Source organism: Schistocerca nitens, chromosome 9 (assembly GCF_023898315.1).
Source record: "Schistocerca nitens isolate TAMUIC-IGC-003100 chromosome 9, iqSchNite1.1, whole genome shotgun sequence".
Classification (NCBI taxonomy): Eukaryota; Metazoa; Arthropoda; class Insecta; order Orthoptera; family Acrididae; genus Schistocerca; species Schistocerca nitens.
Genome location: NC_064622.1, coordinates 66,322,034 through 66,343,783, shown reverse-complemented (window position 1 = coordinate 66,343,783; position 21,750 = coordinate 66,322,034). Strand labels below are relative to the sequence as shown.

The following is a 21,750-nucleotide window of genomic DNA, read 5'->3' as shown; positions in this document are numbered from 1 at the left end:
GTTCACACACTCCTTGGCCGATTCCCAGTCCTCTCTTTGAGTGTCTGAGAACCGTTGTCTCTCTGGGGTCACATACTGGTCTGTGTTATCCGGCAGAGCATATTGAGGAAAGTGAGTTTTGAGGAGAAATTCCAGCGTCTCATGTGCTGTCTTTGTATATTCCCCATCCTCCTTCCTCAATGTACCTCCTGGATTAGTTGGTACTCTAGTGAGAATCTTGTGAAGTCTGGCTTGTGCAGCTGTGCCTTCCACTTCCTCACAGAATGCCTTCCAGGATGCCTCCTTTGCATGCCTTATTGCAAGATTGTAACTGACAAGGGCCTCACGATATTTAGCCCATTGTCCTTTACGTCTTGCAATATTAAACAGTCCTGTACCTGTTTTCTCTGAATTTCCAATTTGTTATTCCACCAAGGAACACTCCTATTTGTGCACTTCCCGGTGATTGTGCAGTTGTCCTGATATGAGGTCACTATGGCAGAGGTAACAGCCTCTACTACTTCCTCAAGTTCTACTGGCTTCCTTGTCGTGGTTTTAATTTCTGATAAGCCTAAGTCAAGGTCCCTCCTGTATGTCTCCCAGTCTGTTTTTCTGGGATTTCTATAAGTCATAGTCTGCCTGATTCCCTTTTCAACCTTGGAATTTAATGTACATGTGGTCCGATGAGGATGGCTCTAACACCACATGCCGTTGTTTGACATAGCTACCCATCGTCATGGAACCAAATGTAATGTCAATTACTTCTTCCCTTCTGCTATTACTGAAAGTAGGTTCATTGCCCCTATTCAGGACCTCTAAGTTGTTAGCTAAGAGGAATTCAAGAAGGTACTCACCTCTACTGTTGGTGTCCTTGTTGCCCCACACTAGGTTGTGGGCATTGGCGTCGCACCCCACCAGCAGTTGGTCACCTTGCCAATGGCAAGTCTCTACCAGTCTCCCCACCTCCAAGGGAGGGGGAGAACTGTCTTCGTAAGGAAGGTATGCTGAGGCAAAGACAATTTCCCTCGTGATACCTTCCTCACATTGCTGCATTTTGATGGTCACTAAGTCCCTAGAGCAGAAAGCCATCATTGGCATGAAAGAAATGCCATTTGTAACATAGATGCATGTTCTGGAGTTTCTTAGATTTCTAGCATAGATCAGCTTACCTCCAGTGCCTCCGAGGCCCAATACACCCCCTTTGTATAAATAGGGTTCTTGTATCAGGGCTACGTCCACTTCCTGTCTCCCCAGGCAGCGGCTCGGGGCAGCAGAGGCCCCTTTACTGTGCTGCAGATTAATCTGCAGCACCTCCAGGCTCCGTCTTACTGCCATCTTTGAGGTCTTTGAGAACCCTGACGGTGACCTGCAAGAACCCTAAAAACAGTTTCAGGTCCTGCTCCCGCATCGCCTTCAGGGACTTCTCACCAACCTCCACCACCAGGGTTCGTCCTTCCGGAGCAACCTTCTGGTTAATCACTCTCCAGTCTTTTGTCGGGACTTTTGGGATCTGGGCCCCTATTTTCCCGAACAGAGTCTTGGGAGAGGCTTCCTTAAGGATCTTGGGTACCCATAATGATATCTTTGCGGTCTTAAGAAGCTCCGCTGCCATGTTGACCAGCAGCTTCGCATCTTCCCACGTGGATATCATGGGCACCTTGTCCTTGAGCCATTCTACTGTGTGCACCCCCTCACAGACAAAAAAGAGTGCACCACGATCTAAATAGACCCTCCTAAAGTTGGGACCTGGGCCAGCATCCCCCCCCCCCCCCCCCCCCCCAATCTTTTCAAAGAGGGCCATCTGTACTAGTTCCTCCTGCTGCGATGTAATGGCCACCAGTGGATAACCTTCCTGGATAACTGCTATCCTAAAAACCGATACTGCATTACTATAGGTCTGTTTCCCTATTTCTTGCTTCGGTTTTTCCTGGACTCGCTTATCCACGGAGGAGGGAGTCTTTGATTCCTCCCTTATCCGCTTACTACCTGTCTTTGACGTTGTGGGGGTCTGCGTGTCCCCTTCAACCTGAGACAGTTTTTTCCTGGGCGTCTTGGGTTCTAGTCCCTTTACTTCCCTCCATTTGTGTTTAGGAAGCCATTCTTTTCCTTCCTTTTCCCTCTGTTCCCTGAGTAGCTTCCTCCTTCAGGCCCCAGACAAGCCTTTGATCTTAATCTGGTCTAGCTTCTTGGTTACAGTTCCCACTTCTGGCTCAGGTCTAGACCCTGATTCAGTAGTGGAAGTGCTTTCCATCAGTTCAGTCCCCGATGTTTGGGTATCTGAGGTCTCAATTTGCCCCTCAGTTTCCTTTTCTTTTCCTGTAGTCGTGTCCATGTTGGTCCCATGAGATTTGGGGATCTAGAAGGTCCACACCACGAATACCCCGCACGGTGTAAGGTTAATTACTCAGGAAGGTCGCCCGGTATCCCTGAGGCTCCGTTTGCAACACATCTTCCCATGTGCCACACACCCCTCAGCACGGATCGCATCACACCTTGGGTTGGGTCAGGGATTAGGGTAGGACTAGGAGTGGATAGGGAAGAAGGGACATTGTGGGACACTCTTAGTCTGATCCATCGGCTGAGGCCTTTCCGGCAGTAGGTCCTCTACCTTCAGGATAGCCCTCAGCTTCCCGCGGATACGCAAGCCTCTCCACCAACACGGACAGTGCTTCGTCAAGGTGGTCCCCCGGAGAGGTGAATCACATGGAACTATCACTGGGTCAAAGTTCACAATAAATGCAAGCTAAGTAAAGAGTCAATGCCATAGAGTACACTTCGTAAAACCGAATTCGGATTCCATTCGGACTTGATGACTTGTTTTCAACTGTTTCAGTTGTTTCTCTGTGCCAGGGATGTTTATTACTATATCGGCCATATGGTCAAACAATGGAATGTTGTGTGAACAAATTCTTTTAAAACTTTGGCTTTTGTTTTGCTATCTTCTACTGCCACACCAGATCGGTCAATGAGTGACTGGGTGGAAGCCTTAGATGTGTTTAGCAACTTTACATAGGACCAGAACTTTCTTGGCCAGATATTTTGCTAAAGTAGGACAGTTCTAGTTGTTGTATGCTTCACTCATAGATCTTTTCACAGACGCACGAATCTCTATCAACATTTGCCTGTCATCATTTGCACATTCTCTTTTGAACTGAGAATGCAACAGCCTTTATTCCTCAGCATTTTCCATAATTCATTGTTAAGCCATGGTGGGTCTTTTCTATCATTAATCCACTTTCTAGGCACGTATTTCTTCAGAGCATGATTTAAAATCTGTTTAAACTTTGTCCATAATTTCTATAAGACCATCGCACTGGAACTAAGTGATGTCAATTCATTGTCTATGTATGATGCTAACAACTGCTTATCTGCTCTTTCCGGCAGAAATGATCTCCTAGCCTTCTAGATAGATTCACCAACTTTCATAACCATAGTCGCTATGATAACATCATGATTACTAGTCACCATCTCTATACTGCTGTCATTGATAAGGTCTGGCCTGTTTGTAGCTACAAGGTCCAAGATGTTTCCATTGCATGTGGGCTGCCAAACTAGCTGTTCAAGACTGTTTTTGGAAAACATGTTCAAAAGTATTTCACAAGACTGTCTATCTGTACCCCCTGCAATGAATCCATAGACATCCTAGTTTATACTCAGTAGGTTGAAGTAGATGCCAACCAGTATTGCATGATGTAGGTGTTTATATGGTACTGAACGTAAACTTTCTTTGAATGAATCTAGAATTGTTACAGTGGAGTTGGGTGGCCAGTAGAAACATCCAACAATTAGCTTGGTTTCACCTAGACCTGTTACACATGACCAGAAGACTTTACTGTTACACTTAGTTTTGACCTCAATACAGACAATATTTTTGTCATTGTCATCTCCATTGAACACTTCCTCTTCTATGGCATCTAATACACTCCCCCCTCCTATGGCATCTAATCTGTCTTTCTGATGTACATTCTGTGACTCACTAAATGTCCCAGAGCTTTCCACTTTAAGTTTCAGCCAGCTCTCAGTCCCAAGAATAATTTGAGTCAAGAATTTTCCTGGGTTGCAGCTTTATTACGAATGCTTCAACAGTACACTGATAAAATTTTGACAGTCAAAGTGTCCTTACTCTGAACGTGGTCTGATTTTGCTATCTGCATATCAACTGGCAAATGTTCATCAGAGTACCTCAAGCTACTGGCCTAGCTTAAACAGCCCTCATGTGCACTCCACAAGTAGCCGCTTGTTTTGTGTAGTGCACCCCTGACCTATCAAAGGGAGTCCTATAATTACCCACCTGATAGCAGGTCCAGAAATCTGCAGTCAATAGCATCCCAAAGTCAACATCTAGATCCTCCACTCAGCTCCAAACTAAAGGACACAGATCAATTCTGGAAACATTGCTGCAAATTGCAAATTCTGCTTGCACTCTGCGTGTGAGGCCACCTCCGTCAACTGCCTATATGAGCTGTGGATGGACTCAGAACACGTGCAACAACCATTGTTGGTGCCGATATGAGCTACAACTTGCAGACAACTGCATCCTGCATGCTCAATAGTGGCAAGCAAGGCCACCTTCACATCTTGGATGATGCCCCTCTCTCCTCCACGACAGACACTGCGTGGACATTGGCATTCTTTCCAGCCCTGAATGATATCTTTTAAGGGGCTCCATAACGCACCTAATGCTGGAGCTCCTGATAACCATCAAACCCTGCCCACGTGTGTGTGTCTGGACCCTGCTGAAGGAGTCGCCACCTGTTCACTCACAGGGAAAATAGGCAAGGCCAGATGTCAAGCCTCCACATTGGCCCTTTGTCTTGAGTGACACAAATGTTATCACCTGTCTCTCACCCTGCTGTGAGGGCAGATCCATCACATCAGATACAATAGGAGGTGCGTCAGCAGCAGAGCCCATGGGACAAGCAACTGACATCTGAGATGTCCCATATGACAGGGCAGATTCTCAGCCACCACTACACCCTGGAACAGCAGCCTGAAAGCAGCTGAGCGTAGCCAAAAAATGCATTCAGTGTTTGTGAACTGAGGAAATCTCATCCTTTGTATGCATACAGCATGCACACATCCTATCCATCCCTAGCAAGACTAAATGAAGAAATAAACTATAAAAGCAGAGAGAAACCAAGATAAATAACTTTTTACCCTCCAGATGTGTCACCAATGGACACTTATGCTTTAATGAGCTGTACAGCTAGCTGTTCAGAGGAAATGAAAACTGCCAACAAAAGAGCATGCATGAAACGTAAAAAATATAGTACTAGCAAAACACAGGAAAAAGCTAAATACATAACTTGCTGCTGTGGAGATGTAAACAGGCTACAGTTGAGGATCTGGCTGACTGGCTTACTAAACAAATGGATGCTTGCCTTCAAACCAAAACAAATGAGCAGCTGCTGCACTAAAGAGTGATGGAATTTACATTCTCAGTTACAAAACACGAGATTAAACCTCTTAAATAAAAATTTAAGAAATGTACTACTAGGAAAACACAGGAAAAGCTGAATATGTAACTTGCTGCTCGGAAGATGTGAACAGGTGACACCCAAGGGCCTGTTCACATCTCCCACAGGATGTGAAATGTAAACTTGTGCAATCACTCATGTAACTCAATGCAACACGAATACCTAGTGAAATTCCTAGACAGGTAGAGCTAACCATGAATGACTGTGAGAGTCACATCTGCAGTTTGACCATTCCAGTGCTTTATATGCCTAGCTGAGATGCTGCCTGATAAGCTACATGACTATGCATACTGCACTGGCTTCTCAGTGCACATGCAAGCCCAGTACTCCCATTAGAGATTAAGACCCACCATCTCATCATAAGTGAAACACAAAGTCTCACTCATCCAGTGTCCTAGCTGTTCCCATCCATAAAATTTTGTATTCCCAAACTCGTATGTTGCTGCTATCTTGAGCAAGCTACCCTGCATTCTGTGCACCATTTAGTGTGCAGTTGCCTTTATGAAAAAGCTGAAATGCTTCCTTTTGTCAACATTGTAGCTCCCCCCTCCCTCCTCCCCTCCCCCCCCCCCAAAAAAAGGGAAAAAAACCTCTATCAGACAGTAAAGTAATAGCTCTCATCTTCTCCGTGTTATGCTTCTTTATCTTGTCATTTGTCAATAGCTCACACCACTTCATCACTGTTGTTTTATCATATTCCTTTTTATCTCCCTCTTCCAACCTTTCCCTCGTGTTCATTGATGCTACTGCTCATAATTTAAATCTACTTGCATGTAATTGGTCTTAAATATTGCACTTATCGGGAATGAATATAAATTTGTCCTTTCCTGTACTATTTATGTGACGGTAATTCATAAATGCTGGATTCTCTATCAGACATAACTTATAACATGCTTGTCACAGTGAATATAATTTAAAATACGTAGAATGCCTGATCAGACTTTCGAGAGGGTATCTCAACCACAATAAATAACACATATAAGAATGCTAAATGAGAACTAAAACTCATTCACAACTTGCAAATATCTGTTCCTCACTAACTCATACCAAAAGAGAGGGACCATTCATATACCAGTTAAAACTGAAAGTTTGCTTCACAAGTCACAGAGATCCAGTGTGTCCATCAGAGATTATACACCAAAATCAAAACACATCTACTTCCCCACAACTGTCCTCTTTGCCAGTAGAGCAGAACTCCAGGAATGTATAATTTGTGGTGAACTTGACGGCTGGTCCATGAATAGGCAGTGGGGACTTTTGAACTCAAATGGTGTTGTGGCTAGGCATGGGCGGTGTAGGCATTGCTGCAGTTTAATGATGTCACTTGTCGCACGTGGTGGTGAATGGGACTAGTGCTGAATTGGTAGGTTGTTGGTGTGTTACAAGTAAATGGTTCATGCTCATTACATGCTAAAAGTTTGTAAGGGCCAGGGTAAGACAGTTGCAGCAGTGTGAGAACAGTGTCTGTCCTCACTGTTTGGTCTCTTCCACCAAATAAACTCAGTCCTTTAATGGATAAAAATGTTGGCTTCTCCAGGGCAGAATGCTGGTTTACAGTGAAGCTTAGTGATTGGAGGTTTCACATGCTGCAGTAGAAACAGCTGTTTCTGCATAGATGTGCACTGATCTGGCTTGAAAAATTCTGATAGAAGCTATAATGTTTCCCCCTAGACCATCTTGGCCGATGATGCACTGATATCCAGCTTGGCTGCATGCAAAAGTTGAGTGACACTGATGGTCATTCTGCCATCCAGGTTCTGTTGTGGCACATAAGCACTGCTTTTAGTGTCCTGTGTCAGCCCTGCTCCATCTTGTTATTAGCTGGGTCGCAAGTAGTTGTGTGATGGTGGTGGAAACCACACAACTTAGCAAATTCACAAAATAACACTGACACAATTGTTGTCTTTGGTCCATTGTGACATATGCCGGGCAGCTGAACTGAGTGATTTACATTGTAAGGAATGTCTTTGTTGTTGCAGAAATGTCTGTAATCAGAGGAGTTTCAGACCAACAAGTATATTGGTAGTTGCCGTGAAGATATATCAGAACTCCTTCGTAGGAGGCAGCAGGCCCACTAATTCAGTGCGTACGTGGGGAAAAAAGCTGTGAGGTTTTAGGAAAATGATGTATTGTCTTATGTACATGGAGGCTGACTTTTGCTACTTGACATACCACATATGCTGTAGTCCATGCGTGACAGTCGTTTTTAATACTCTGCCAAATGAACCTGTCCTTGGCAAGTTTTTCTTATGCTATTAGCTCCAGGGTGAGCAAGACTGTACACTGAGCTGAACACTTGCTGCAAAAAACAGTAGGTGTGAATTGTCTAGGAGGTTTTTTAGAGATACCACACGAAAATGATGATTTTGATCCCTTTAAAGACAGCTCTTGAGCTTCATTCTTACATCTCCATTTTTCACAACTTCTTCTAACCTTGGCTTATGCTGATGTTGATTTGTCACAATCAGTTTTGTAGGAAATTCTGCTGAGCCTCAAAAACCACTCGCCCACCTTGTTATCAGCTCCATTCACATGTCTCACATCTATGGTAAACTGCTTAATAAATTCTAAAAGGACCGAAGACCTCCACAGTTTGGCCCCTTAGGAATTCACACAATAAATTCTAATTTTTGAGGAAGGTGTCTCCTTAGGCCTTCTGAAGGCAAAAGGCAAAAGTAATGGGCTTGTGGTCTGTATAAATTACAAATGGTCTTGCTTCCACATATGGGTGGAAATGACAAATTTCTTTGTATATTGCAAGCAGCTCCTGATCGTAAGCACTAGACTGCAAAATATGGCAGTTATTCCTCAACTGTGAAAGATTGTCAGGAGTATATTCTGGAGGATCAAATTACAACCCTTCTGCATTTGTAAGCACTGTATGAGGTGGTGCAACATTGTTTGTTTTGTTGCTGAAGTATGACATTTGATGGGGTTAGTAAGGGACATGGTGCTGGTTTTGGAAACCTTGCCAAAATGCATTTAATGAACAAAGTAAGAGCATATGGACTATCAGACCAATTGTGTGATTGGATTGAAGAGTCGCAGGGGAGTGTCGTAGGACCGTTGCTATTCACAATATATATAAATGACCTTGTGGATAACATCGGAAGTTCACTGAGGCTTTTTGCGGATGATGCTGTAGTATATCGAGAGGTTGTAACATTGGAAAATTGTACTGAAATGCAGGAGGATCTGAAACGTATTGATGCATGGTGCAGGGAATGGCAGATGAATCTCAATGTAGACAAGTGTAATGTGCTGTGAATACATAGAAAGAAAGATCCTTTATCATTTAGCTACAATATAGCAGGTCAGCAGCTGGAAGCAATTAATTCCATAAATTATCTGGGAGTAGGTATTAGGAGTTATTTAAAATGGAATGACCATATAAAATTAATTGCAGATGCCAGACTGAGATTCATTGGAAGACTCCTAAGGAAATGCAATCCAAAAACAAAGGAAGTAGGTTATAGTGCACTTGTCCACCCACTGCTTGAATACTGCTCACCAGTGTGGGATCCATACCGGATAGGGTCGATAGAAAAGATAGAGAAGATCCAACGGAGAGCAGCGTGCTTTGTTACAGGATCATTCAATAATCGCGAAAGCATTACGGAGGTGATAGATAAACTCCAACTCCAGTGGAAGACTCTGCAAGAGAAACGCTCAGTAGCTCAGTACAGGCTTTTGTCGAAGTTTCGAGAATATACCTTCACTGAGGAGTCGAGCAGTATATTGCTCCCTCCTACGCGTGTCTTGCGAAGAGACTATAAGGATAAAATCGGAGAGATTAAGAGCCCACACAGAGGCATACCAAAAATCTTTCTTTCCACAAACAATACGAGACTGGAATAGATGGGAGAATTGATAGAGGCACTCAAAGTACCTTCTGCCACACACCGTCAGGTGGCTTGCAGAGTACGGATGTAGATGTAGATGCGCGCCAATCATTTCATTTCTAAGCCAGAGTTGTGCTGTACATAAGTACATAATAATGCAAGAAATTTGTGCTCAAAATGGTATCAGACCCTTCAGCTAACACAAAAGACCAGTCTAATGATCGTTGGAATCCTAAGTCCACTGTTGTTCTGCACCCACTGAATGTGGAGGTAAGCAAACTGTGGGCAGTATTGAGCCACGCGCCTCTCTCTCTCTCTTGTTGGTAAAATGGTCATGCTTGAAGCGCAGGCCACCAGCTATGTACACAGTGCATTACCTCCATACAAATGTCTCAATCCATGGAAAACACTAGCTTGGCTCAGGTGCGTTGGATAGCCAGAATGAAATATTTGTATCCCGGCTAAGACACAAGTTGAAAATATGGTCACTATTTTTTATTTACTTAAATTTGCCATATTTCGTGACAGTACCTTTTCCGTTAGACGTTTGCAAGGCAATATTAATCTTGGCTTCAGTTGTCTAAGTATGATTCCACAATGCATCTTTGTCGGCTGCAGAAAAGACGTGGTTCAATGTGTTTGCCTCATTTTGGTGTTTCAAATACCATTTCTTCAAATGTAGTTTCTTTTTTTATGGTTAATACAAAAAAAATAGTAACATAATTCACAATTATTTACGACGGCGACCTTCACATTGTTCTTCCGTCAACACACACCGAGAGTTAGCTGCCGACTGACTGTAGTCAAAGACGACTCCAGCGTCAAAGATATTTTACACAACACACGAGCTTCCACTTGTAATCAATCTCTTTGCTATTCTTCGATACATTTACTAATAGTAATCAATATGCTTTCACTCTCAAAAATATAAGTAAATTAACATATAATAAGGCAAATTACAATACATTCTGACAAAAAGTATAAAAAAGACATTTACAATTTGGTATCGACAAATACAGTAAAAAAAATAACGTCTCCCAGATCCATTACAACAAGTACTGACAGTGCCAATATTTCTTGTTATTTGGTGTGGGCTGCTGGAAAGGAAAATGACACTTGGCTGCTGGTTTATTATGATGGCTGGTGTGGCAGTAGCTTTGATGTTGTCTCTGTTGTCACTGCTGGTGACATCCCAAGCATTGACTGGTAGGTGCTTGTTTAACGCTCTTGTGAGCAATCGTGCCTAAAACTGGCTGTTGTCCTAATCTGGATATGCACAAGAGGTATGCTGCCCTTCCTAGCCTGGGCTCTGAACTGGTTGTGATACCAACACACTGGCAGGTGTTACTCCCCATGCTGTTTTTTACATTTTGGTGCTAATTGCCTTGAGGCAGCGTTTTCTTGAAGGGCACAAGCTCTCATTCTGTCTTTCTTCTCAGTCATTTGGTGTCTGAATGTGTCTACAGGTTGCTGTAAAGTCTGAAATTGCTTGTATGATGGTGGAGATTGTTGCCTTGATGACATCAGCATATAACTGCGTCACAACACATATATTGTTATTTTGAAGTAAGCAGTAGACTTTTTCAGCAACATCCAACAGGGAATGAATGTCATATTTGTCACTTGTAATCATCACTGTTTTAACTGGAAGTGACAACTGGCTTTACCGTATTGATGTAGAGTTGCAATCACTATGTCTGTTTCGTTAATGATAACATGTACATGGTGCCAAAAATTGGGTGGTGCTTTATTAACAACTTGTTCACTGTAGGATCACTGATCATCCGATTTGCAGACCCTGTTTAATGAAGTGGTTTTTAGATGTTGGTACTTATTCTGCACTAGCCTGTTCTGAATAATGTCTGACAGCAAAACCAATACATCAGAGTCCACTGCATTAATTGTTAGTACAAACTGCGTATAGTTACTTAAAATGCCATATGCGGTGAAAGAAAGTTCCAGCATAAGAGGCCATAATTCTGGTTGCTGCACTAAATATGGCAGAAGTTCCTTTTTTGCTTCAAGCCATGGCTGAGACACTGTTAGTGATGGGTGAAAAGCTTGTGACCACTATGGAAGGTCATCCACTGTTTGGAGCTCCTTGCATAGGAATGTCAAAATCTGCACTGAAATTGTCTTCATATTGCTGTCCTGTAAGACATTTTGGTGGCTGTAGGCAGTGTTGACTCTCAGTTAATCTTCCTCTTGGTGTCCATTTTCTTGTTGGTGCTACCAATTGTGGGTATTTCAAACACAATAAACAACAGGCATATAAGAATGCTCAATGAGATCCAAAATTTACTCACAACTTGTGAACATACATTTGTCATTAAATCATGCAAAGAAAAGAGACTGTTTGCGTGCATGTACCTGAGAAAAGGGGAAGTTTGCCTCACAAGTCAGAGATGCAACCTCCTTCCCAAAGGATATACACCAAACTTGAAGCACATCTACTGCCACAGGCTGATGGGCCTAATCAAGCAGTGGCAGAACAGACACATAAAAGAGGGTTGTAATTAGGCAATCTTTTGGAGCCAGTGGCTCCTTCTTCAGGCAGAAGAGTTGAAGGGGCAGGAAGATAGGTGCAGAAAAAGGACCGGAGAGGTCTAGGAAAAGGGATAGATTTCAGGAAAGTCAGCCAGAACCGTGAGTCAGGGGAGACTTACCACTCAGGATGAGAAGGAAAGTCTGATTCTTGGGGACTGCATCGGACGAGATTTGAAAACCTGAGAGCTTGAAGGTGGAAGACAGGGTAATATGCAAGACAGATATTACTGCTTAAATATCATGCATGTGTTAATAAGAGTGAAAACGTAAGTGTATCGTATGTAACAGAGGTGGGGGGGGGGGGGGGGTAGCAAGAAATAGATGGGTAAGACAATGAAAGATGTAGAAAACTAAAACAGAGCGAAAAAAAAAAGTAGTTACTGTGAAGAAGTGATGAGATGGAAGAAACTAATGTAAATTAAGACCAGGTGGGTGGCGAGAACCAAGGACATGTTGTAGCACTAGTTTCCACCTGTGGAGTTCTGAGAGTTCTCTTTTCTTCACTCCGTCTTATTTTTCTACATCTTTCATTGTCTTACCTGTCTATTTTTCACCGCCCACCTCTGTTTTGTACAATGCACTTAGCTTTTCACTCTTATTACCTCACACATGATGTTTTTTATACAGTAATCTCTCTCTGCATATTATCCTATCTTCCACCTTTAAGCTCTCAGGTTTTCAAATCTCATCTGATGCAGTGTCCCATGACCTGCGTTTCTGGATGACTTTCTCAAAATCTACCCCTTTTCCTAGACCTCTCCAGTCCTTTTCCTTCACCCCTCTTCCTACCCCTTCAACCATTCTGCCTGAAGGAGTCACTGTCTCCAAAAGCTTGCCTAATTACAACCCTCTTTTATGCATGCGTTCTGTTACTGCTTGGCGAGTAGATTTTTTATTCTATCCAATTTAATTTTATATATTCTTTTGAAACCAAGTTCTCCTGCTGCCATTTGATGAGTAGATAAAAATAACATCACATTCTTGGTTTCAATTTGAAATAAAACCTATAAATGGCCAGAGAAGCCAGTTCTCAGAAAGGGATATATATATATATATATATATATATATATATATATATATATATATATATATATATATATATATATATATATATATATATATATATATAAAAAGAAAGATGATGAGACTTACCAATTCTACCCCTTTTCCTAGACCTCTCCAGTCCTTTTCCTTCACCCCTCTTCCTACCCCTTCAACCATTCTGCCTGAAGAGTCTCATCATCTCATCATCTTTCTTTTTAGATATATTTTTTCCACGTGGAATGTTTCCCTCTGTTATATATATATATATATATATATATATATATATATATATATATATAACAGAGGGAAACATTCCACGTGGAAAAAATATATCTAAAAGAAAGATGATGAGACTTACCAAACAAAAGCGCTGGCAGGTCGATAGACACACAAACAAACACAAATATACACACAAAATTCAAGCTTTCGCAACAAACTGTTGCCTCATCAGGAAAGAGGGAAGGAGAGGGAAAGACGAAAGGATGTGGGTTTTAAGGGAGAGGGTAAGGAGTCATTCCAATCCCGGGAGCGGAAAGACTTACCTTAGGGGGAAAAAAGGACAGGTATACACTCGCACACACACACATATCCATCCACACATACACAGACACAAGCAGACATATTTAAATATGTCTGCTTGTGTCTGTGTATGTGTGGATGGATATGTGTGTGTGTGCGAGTGTATACCTGTCCTTTTTTCCCCCTAAGGTAAGTCTTTCCGCTCCCGGGATTGGAATGACTCCTTACCCTCTCCCTTAAAACCCACATCCTTTTGTCTTTCCCTCTCCTTCCCTCTTTCCTGATGAGGCAACAGTTTGTTGCGAAAGCTTGAATTTTGTGTGTATATTTGTGTTTGTTTGTGTGTCTATCGACCTGCCAGCGCTTTTGTTTGGTAAGTCTCATCATCTTTCTTTTATATATATATATATATATATATATATATATATATATATATATATATATATATATATATATATATATATATTTATTTATTTAAAATAGAGGGAAACATTCCACGTAGGAAAAATATATCTAAAAACAAAGATGATGTGACTTACCAAATGAAAGCGCTGGCAGGTCGACAGACACACAAACAAACACAAACATACACACAGAATTCAAGCTTTCGCAACAAACTGTTGCCTCATCAGGAAAGAGGGGAAGGAGAGGGAAAGACGAAAGGATGTGGGTTTTAAGGGAGAGGGTAAGGAGTCATTCCAATCCCGGGAGCGGAAAGACTTACCTTGGGGGAAAAAAGGACAGGTATACACTCGCACACACACACACACACACACACATATCCATCCACACATATACAGACACAAGCAGACATATTTAAAGACAAAGAGTTTGGGCAGAGGTGTCAGTCGAGGCGGAAGTGAAGAGGCAAAGATGATGTTGAATGACAGTACTCTTCCCGTTACCCACCAGGCCTCAATCTCCGCTAATTTCAAGTTGCCGCCACTCATACCTCACCTGTCATTCAACATCATCTTTGCCTCTTCACTTCCGCCTCGACTGACATCTCTGCCCAAACTCTTTGTCTTTAAATATGTCTGCTTGTGTCTGTATATGTGTGGATGGATATGTGGGTGTGTGTGTGTGTGCGAGTGTATACCTGTCCTTTTTTCCCCATAAGGTAAGTCTTTCCGCTCCCGGGATTATATATATATATAGGGAAACATTCCATGTGGGAAAAATATATCTTAAAAACAAAGATGATGTGACTTACCAAACGAAAGCGCTGGCAGGTCGATAGACACACAAACATACACACAAAATTCAAGCTTTCGCAACAAACTGTTGCCTCCTCAGGAAAGAGGGAAGGAGAGGGAAAGACGAAAGGATGTGGGTTTTAAGGGAGAGGTTAAGGAGTCATTCCAATCCTGGGAGAGATGTCAGTCGAGGCGGAAGTGCAGAGGCAAAGATGGATGTGTGGATGGATATGTGTGTGTGTGCGAGTGTATACCCGTCCTTTTTTCCCCCTAAGGTAAGTCTTTCCACTCCCGGGATTGGAATGACTCCTTACCCTCTCCCTTAAAACCCACATCCTTTCGTCTTTCCCTCTCCTTCCCTCTTTCCTGAGGAGGCAACAGTTTGTTGCGAAAGCTTGAATTTTGTGTGTATGTTTGTGTTTGTTTGTATGTCTATCGACCTGCCAGCGCTTTCGTTTGGTAAGTCACATCATCATATATATACCATCAATAATAGGGCTATTGTTGTTGTCTTCAGTCCAAAGACTGGTTTGATGCAACTCTCCATGCTACTCTATCCTGTGCAAGGCTCTTCAGTTCCAAGTAACTACTCCAACCTACATCCTTCTGAATCTTTTTACTGTATTCATCTCTTGGTCTCCTTCTATGATTTCTACCCTCCATGATTCCCTCCAGTACGAAATTGGTGATCCCTTGATGTCTCAGAATGTGTCCCACCAACTGACCTATTCTTCTAGTCAGGTTGTGCCACAAATTTCTTTTCCCTCCAGTTCTGTTCAGTATTTCCTCATTAGTTATGTGATCTACCCATCTAGCTTCAGCGTTCTTCTGTAGCACACATTTCAAAAGCTTCTATTCTCTTCCTGTCTAAACTATTTATCATCCATCTTTCACTTCCATTCACGGCTACACTCCAAGAAAAGACTTTTGACACTTAAGTCCATACTCAGTGTTCTTCATAAATGCTTTTGTTGCGATTGCCAGTCTACATTTGACCACCATCACGTATTTCGCTGCCCAAGTAACAAAACTCTTCCGCTACTTTAAGTGTCTCATTTCTTAATCTGATTCCTTCAGCATCACCTGATTTAATTCAACTGCATTCCATTTGCCTTGTTTTGCTTCTGTTGGTGTTCATATTGTATTCTTCTTTCAAGTTACTATCCATTCCTTGCAGTTGCTCCTCCAAGTCCTTTGCTGTCTCTGACAGAATCACAGTGTCATTGGTAAACCTTAAAGTTTTTATTTCTGCTCCCAGGATTTTAATTCCTGTTCCAAATTTTTCTTTTGTTGCCTTTACTGCTTGCTCTATACTCAAATTGACTAACATCAGAGATAGGCTACAACCCTTTCTCTCTCCCTTCTCAATCACTGCTTCCCTTTCATGCCCCTTGACTCTTATAATAATAACTGCCATCTGGTTTCTGTAAAAATTGTAAATAGCCTTTCACTCCCTGTATTTTACCCATGCCACCTTTAGAATTTGAGAGTATTCCAGTCAACATTGTCTAAAACTTTCTCTAAGTCTACAAATTCTACAAACGTAGATTTGTCTTTCTTTAACCTATCTTCTAAGGTAAGTCACAGGGTCACTGAAATCCAAAATAATTTTCCCTGAGGTTGGCTTCTACCATTTTTTCCATTCTTCTGTAAAGAATTTGTACTAGTCTTTTACAAGTGTGACATATTAAACTAATAGTTCGGTAATTTTCACACCTGTTAGCATCTGCTTTCTTTGGAATGGGAATTATTATATTCTTCTTGAAATCTGAAGGTATTTCACCTGTCTCATACATCTTGCACACCAGCTGGGACAATTTCGTCATGGCTGGCTCTCCCAAAGCTATCAGTAGTTCTGACGTAATGTTGTCAACTCCTGGGTCCTTGTTTTGATGTAGGTCTTTCATTGCTCTGTCAAATTCTTCACAAAGTACCGTATCTCCCACCTCATCTTCATCTGTGCCATCTTCCATTTCCATAATATTGCCCTCAAGTATATCTCCCTGTTATAGATCATCTATATAATCTTTCCAGCTTTCTGCCTTCCCCTCTTGGCTTAGGACTGATTTTCCAACTGCACTCTTGATATTTACACAGCTGTTTCCCTTTTCTGTAGAGGTCTCTTTAATTTTCCTGCAGGCAGTATCTATCTTTCCTCTAGTGAAAAATGCTTTTAAACCATTACATTTGTCCTCTATCCATTCTTGCATAGCCATTTTGCACTTCGTGTCAATCTCATTTTTTAAACGTTTCTGTTCCCTTTCGCCTGCTTCATTTGCTGCATTTTTAAACTATCTCCTTTCATCATTGAAATTCAATATCTCTTGTGTTAGCCAAGGATTTCTACTAGGCCTTGTATTTTTACCTATTTGATCCTTTTCCACCTTCACTACTTTATCTCTCAAAGCTACCCATTCTTCTTCTACTATATTCATTCCCCCTGTTCTTGTCAATCGTTTCCTAATGCTCCCTCTGAAACTCTCTTCAGCCTCTGGTTCTTTCAGTTTATCCAGGTTCCAGCTTCTTAAATCCTTAACTTTTTCCAGTTTCTTCAGTTTTAATTTTCCATTCATAACCAATAAACAGTGGCCAGAGTCCATATCTGCCTCCAGTTTCTTCAGTTTTAATTTTCCATTCATAACCAATAAATAGCGGTCAGAGTCCATATCTGCCCCTGGAAATGTCTTACAATTTAAAATCTGGTTCTTAAATCTCTGTCTTGCCATTATATAATCAATTTGAAACCTTCTGATGTCTCCAGAACTCTTCCATGGGTACAACCTCCTTTCATGATTCTTAAGCCAAGTGCAAAATTCTACCATGTGGCTTCCTCTTTCTTTCCTTTCCCTCACTCCATATTCACCTGCTATTTTTCCTTCTCTTCCTCTTCCTACTATCAAATACCAGTCCCCTATGACTATTAAATTTTTGTCTCCCTTAACCATCTGAATAATTTCTTTTCTCTCTTCATACAATTCTTCAATCACTTCATCCTCTGCGGAGCTACTTTGCATATGAACTTGTACTGCTGTATTGGGTATGGGATTCGTGTTTATCTTGACTACAATAATGTGTTCACTATGCTGTTAGTAGTAGCTTATCCATGTTCCATCTTTTTATTCGTTATTAAACCTACTCCTGCATTACCGATATTTGATTTTGTATTTATCACTCTGTGTTCACCTGACCAGAAGGTCTGTTCCTCCTGCCACCAAACTTCACTACCTCCCACTATATCCAACTGTAACCTATACCTTTCCCTTCTTAAATTTTCTAATCTACCTGCTCGATTAAGGGATCTGACATTCCACTCTCTGATCCATAGGATGCCAGTTTTGTTTCTGCTGATAATAATCGGATTATGGCTAGTAATACTCTGTGATAGATGCCAATTGTATAGTTGTTTCTACTGATAATAATCGGATTATGGCTAGTAATACTCTGTGATAGATGCCAATTGTATAGTTGTCACCAACTTTACTATATGTTTTTCTCTGTGGACAGTGGAAGCAAATTAAAAAAAAATATCCTAAATAGTAACTGACTATATATTTGGCATACAAAAATGATTATTGTGGATGACTTATGGAGTATATGAAGAAATTGAATATGAAATGTAAACATAAATCACTAATACAGTAAAGGGGCTCTTTAAAGTAAAATTATTTGGTTTCCATTTTCTTTGCATCATACTTTCTTCTTTATTTGAGTAACAGGTATGATATTCTCATTTTTAAGATCTGCGGGATGTACTGCAGAAAATGCGTGCCGAAATTAAAGCTACTGAAGAACAGTTAAGTACCTATAGAGAAGATATTAAAGCAACTCTCAACAGACAGAGAATTGTGGAGAATAGTATTCAAAGGTAAAACTTTTCACAATGTGACATATCAGAAATGTGTTGGCTATCTTGTTACTTTTTAAATCAGAATACCATGTTACCTTAAACAAGTGTTTATTCTTTCCAACCACTTTGTGTGCTTACATGTACTCTAAGTTTTCTTGTATTAAATGTTATAGCACGAACGATTCATCCCTTTTGGTGGAAAAGCTACGATGTGACCTCAAAAAGCAGGTGACTCTTGAACAAATAAGAACTGAAGAACAAACAGAAAGGTATCAAAATATAGTTACTAAATATGAAAAGCTGTGGAATGGCTATGAGGTCAGTGTTCATACAGTTTTTTCTTTTATGGTTTTTGTGTGAAGTGTATATCCCAGAAATTAGTAGTTAAATATTTTCTTGTCACAGGAGAAGTTAAGTGACATATCAGTATCAATTAATCAAAAATGTCTTAAACCTAAATATTCACTCATATTTATATAGCAACATGAGATTATGCTATGGTCCTACAGTTTAGTGTTATGAATCACAAAAAAGACTTGTCAGGCTTATAACATTCATTATAATAGTCTGTACTTAGTACTGATACTTTCATTGAGTAGATTCATTTTCACAGGCGGTGTATAACTTGTTTCCCATGGTACCTGAAAGAAACAACTTACAGTTACGTATAAAGAGGCTGGAAATAATTGTTTTGCACAAAAGGAAGTTACTGGAGTCAGAGAAGGCAAAGAAGAATCAAATAGAAGCAATAAGAGGTGATTGTTTCAATTTTTTATTTACAGTTAAGTTGCCAAATTAAATATTTTTGTCAGAAGTGTGTTATTTGGCGATAATAACACTCTTTACATGCCCATAACAGCTTTACAGTCTTGAACATAATCATTTTTTGACATCCACATTAATAGTCATATCTTAAATATAATGTACACAGAAATAACACACTAGCTAATATGGGTCAGATATCTTTAAGCAAATATTTGTGGCTGTTGGTATGCTAGAAATATATGTATGTAAAAAAATTATACAACAAATAATGGAAAAAATTTCTCAGGCTTTCAGCCATGTCGAGTGGTTTAAATCCATGATTTCATGGATTTTAAACACTCAATGTGGCTGGAAGTTTGGGAGCATTTTATCAGTACACATCCCCAAAAAACTATGCATTCATCTATAACAAATAATGAAGTTTAGAAATCATTAAGTGAATTAATAACTGTTTTAAATCTCCTACAAAGGTTTTCTGTGGAAATTATTTATATTGTTTGGTAACCTGTTAAAGAAATGTCTTCCAGCAAAAAGTGGTCTAATGATCCATAGTCCTTTTATTACTTTGTATCATATTCAGTCATTTATTCATCATCTTCTACAGATTACAGAATAAAAGGAGCAGCTTAATGTTTTGATGGGGGGAGGGGGCCTTTGGGGCGAATATTGGGACGAGAAAATTCTGATCCTATGAAAAATTGTTAAGCCTGTCTAAGGCTTGCATTCAGTCCCTTGTTGACCAATCTGGTGTGGCAGTTGAACATAGCAAAACAAAACCCAAAGTTTTAAATTTCATGTTCAAGAAATAATTCGCATAGGAGAATCATACAAACATATCGTCATTTGTCCATCAGACAGACTCTGGAATGGATGACATAGTGGTAAGCATCCCTGGCATAGAGAAACAACTGAAAGGTTTGAAAGCAAGTAACTCACCAGGTCCACGTGGTATCGCAATTCAGTTTCACAAAGAGTACTCCATAGTATTGGCTTCCTATGTAGCTTGCATTTATCATGAATCTCTTGCTCAGCAAGAAGTCCCAAATGACTGGAAGAAATGCAGGTGACTTCAGTATATAAGAAGGGTAAAACAACAAACCAGCAAAATTACAGACCAATATCCCTAACTTTGGTGTGCTGCAGAATCGTTGAACATATTCTTAGTTTGAATATAATAAACTTTCTTGAGACTGAGATGGTTATGTCTACACATCAGCATGGTTGTAGAAAACATCACTCGTGTGAAACTCAGCTTGCCCTTTTCTCACATGGTATTTTGTGAACTATGGATGAAGGGCAACAGGCAGATTCCATATTTGTAGATTCCCGGAAAGAATTTGACACAATGCCCCATTGCAGTCTGTTAATGAAGGTGAATGGCGAATGATCATCAGAGACAAGGGTATTGTCAGGAGTGCCCCATGGAAGTGTGATAGGACTGCTGTTGTTCTTTATATACATAAATGATTTGGTGGACAGGGTGGGCAGCAAACTGTGACTGTTTGCTGATGATGCTGTAGTGTACGGTAAGGTGTCAAAGTTGAGTGACTTTAGGAAGATATCAAGAAGACATAGACAAAATTTCTAGAATTTAATGTGGATAAATACGAAGAACAAACATGTAATGTTCAGTTATGTATTACTAATGTCCTACTTGACACAGTCAAATTGTTTAAATATCTGGGTGTAACACTGCAAAACGATATGAAATGGAACGAGCATGTGAGAACTGTGATTGGGAAAGCAAATGGTCGACTTCGGTTTATTGGGCGAATTTTAGGAAATATTGGTTAACCTGTAAAGGAGACCACATTTAGGATGCTGGTATGATCTATTCTTGAGTATTGCTGAAGCAAAATATTTAAGCAATTCAGAGGCAGGCTGCTAGATTTGTTACTAGTAGGTTTGAACAACACGTAACTGTTATGGAGGTTCCTCGGGAACTGAAATGGGAATCCCTGGATGGAAGGCAACATTCTTTTTGGGGAACACGATTGAGAAAGTTTGGAGAACTGACATTTGAAGCTGACTGCTGAACGATTCGACTGCTGCCAACACACATTGCGTGTAAGGACCACAAAGATAAGATTCGAGAAATTAGGGTACATATGGAGGCATTTAGACAGTTGTTTTCCCTTCACTCTGATTGCGAGTGGAACAGGAAAGAAAATGACTGGTAGTGGTACAGGCTGCATTCAGCCACGTGCAGTATGGTGACTTGCAGAGTATCGATGTAGATGTAACTGGAAGCAATACAAATGTTTATCATAAAGTACCTGATACAGCTTTATTATTACAATAAATGTTGCACATGATCACATTTACATGACTTGTCATTATGTCAATATGTGATACATCTGATGAACTGAGCTATATATTTACCAGCAGAAAAAGAGGTGAATATGTTCTACTTTAAGAAATTAACAGAGAAGAGGGGAACCACATTCCACCTTCCTCACCAAAATTTTTGGCATGCAAACATATTCATACTCTTTTAACACTGAACATTTTGAATCCTTTTACCCAGTCTCTCT

At 40.6% G+C, this 21,750-nt stretch overlaps 1 protein-coding gene across 1 annotated transcript in view; it reads left to right on the top strand.

Annotated features, from left to right (window-relative positions):
• Positions 1-21,750, top strand: part of LOC126204006 (uncharacterized) — a 127,509-nt gene that overhangs the window by 61,209 nt on the left and 44,550 nt on the right. The window contains exons 2-4 of the mRNA XM_049938436.1: positions 18,343-18,469; positions 18,625-18,769; positions 19,065-19,206. Of these exons, the coding sequence (XP_049794393.1) occupies positions 18,366-18,469; positions 18,625-18,769; positions 19,065-19,206 (391 nt within the window). The 5' untranslated portion in view covers positions 18,343-18,365. The remainder of the gene's footprint in view (positions 1-18,342; positions 18,470-18,624; positions 18,770-19,064; positions 19,207-21,750) is intronic.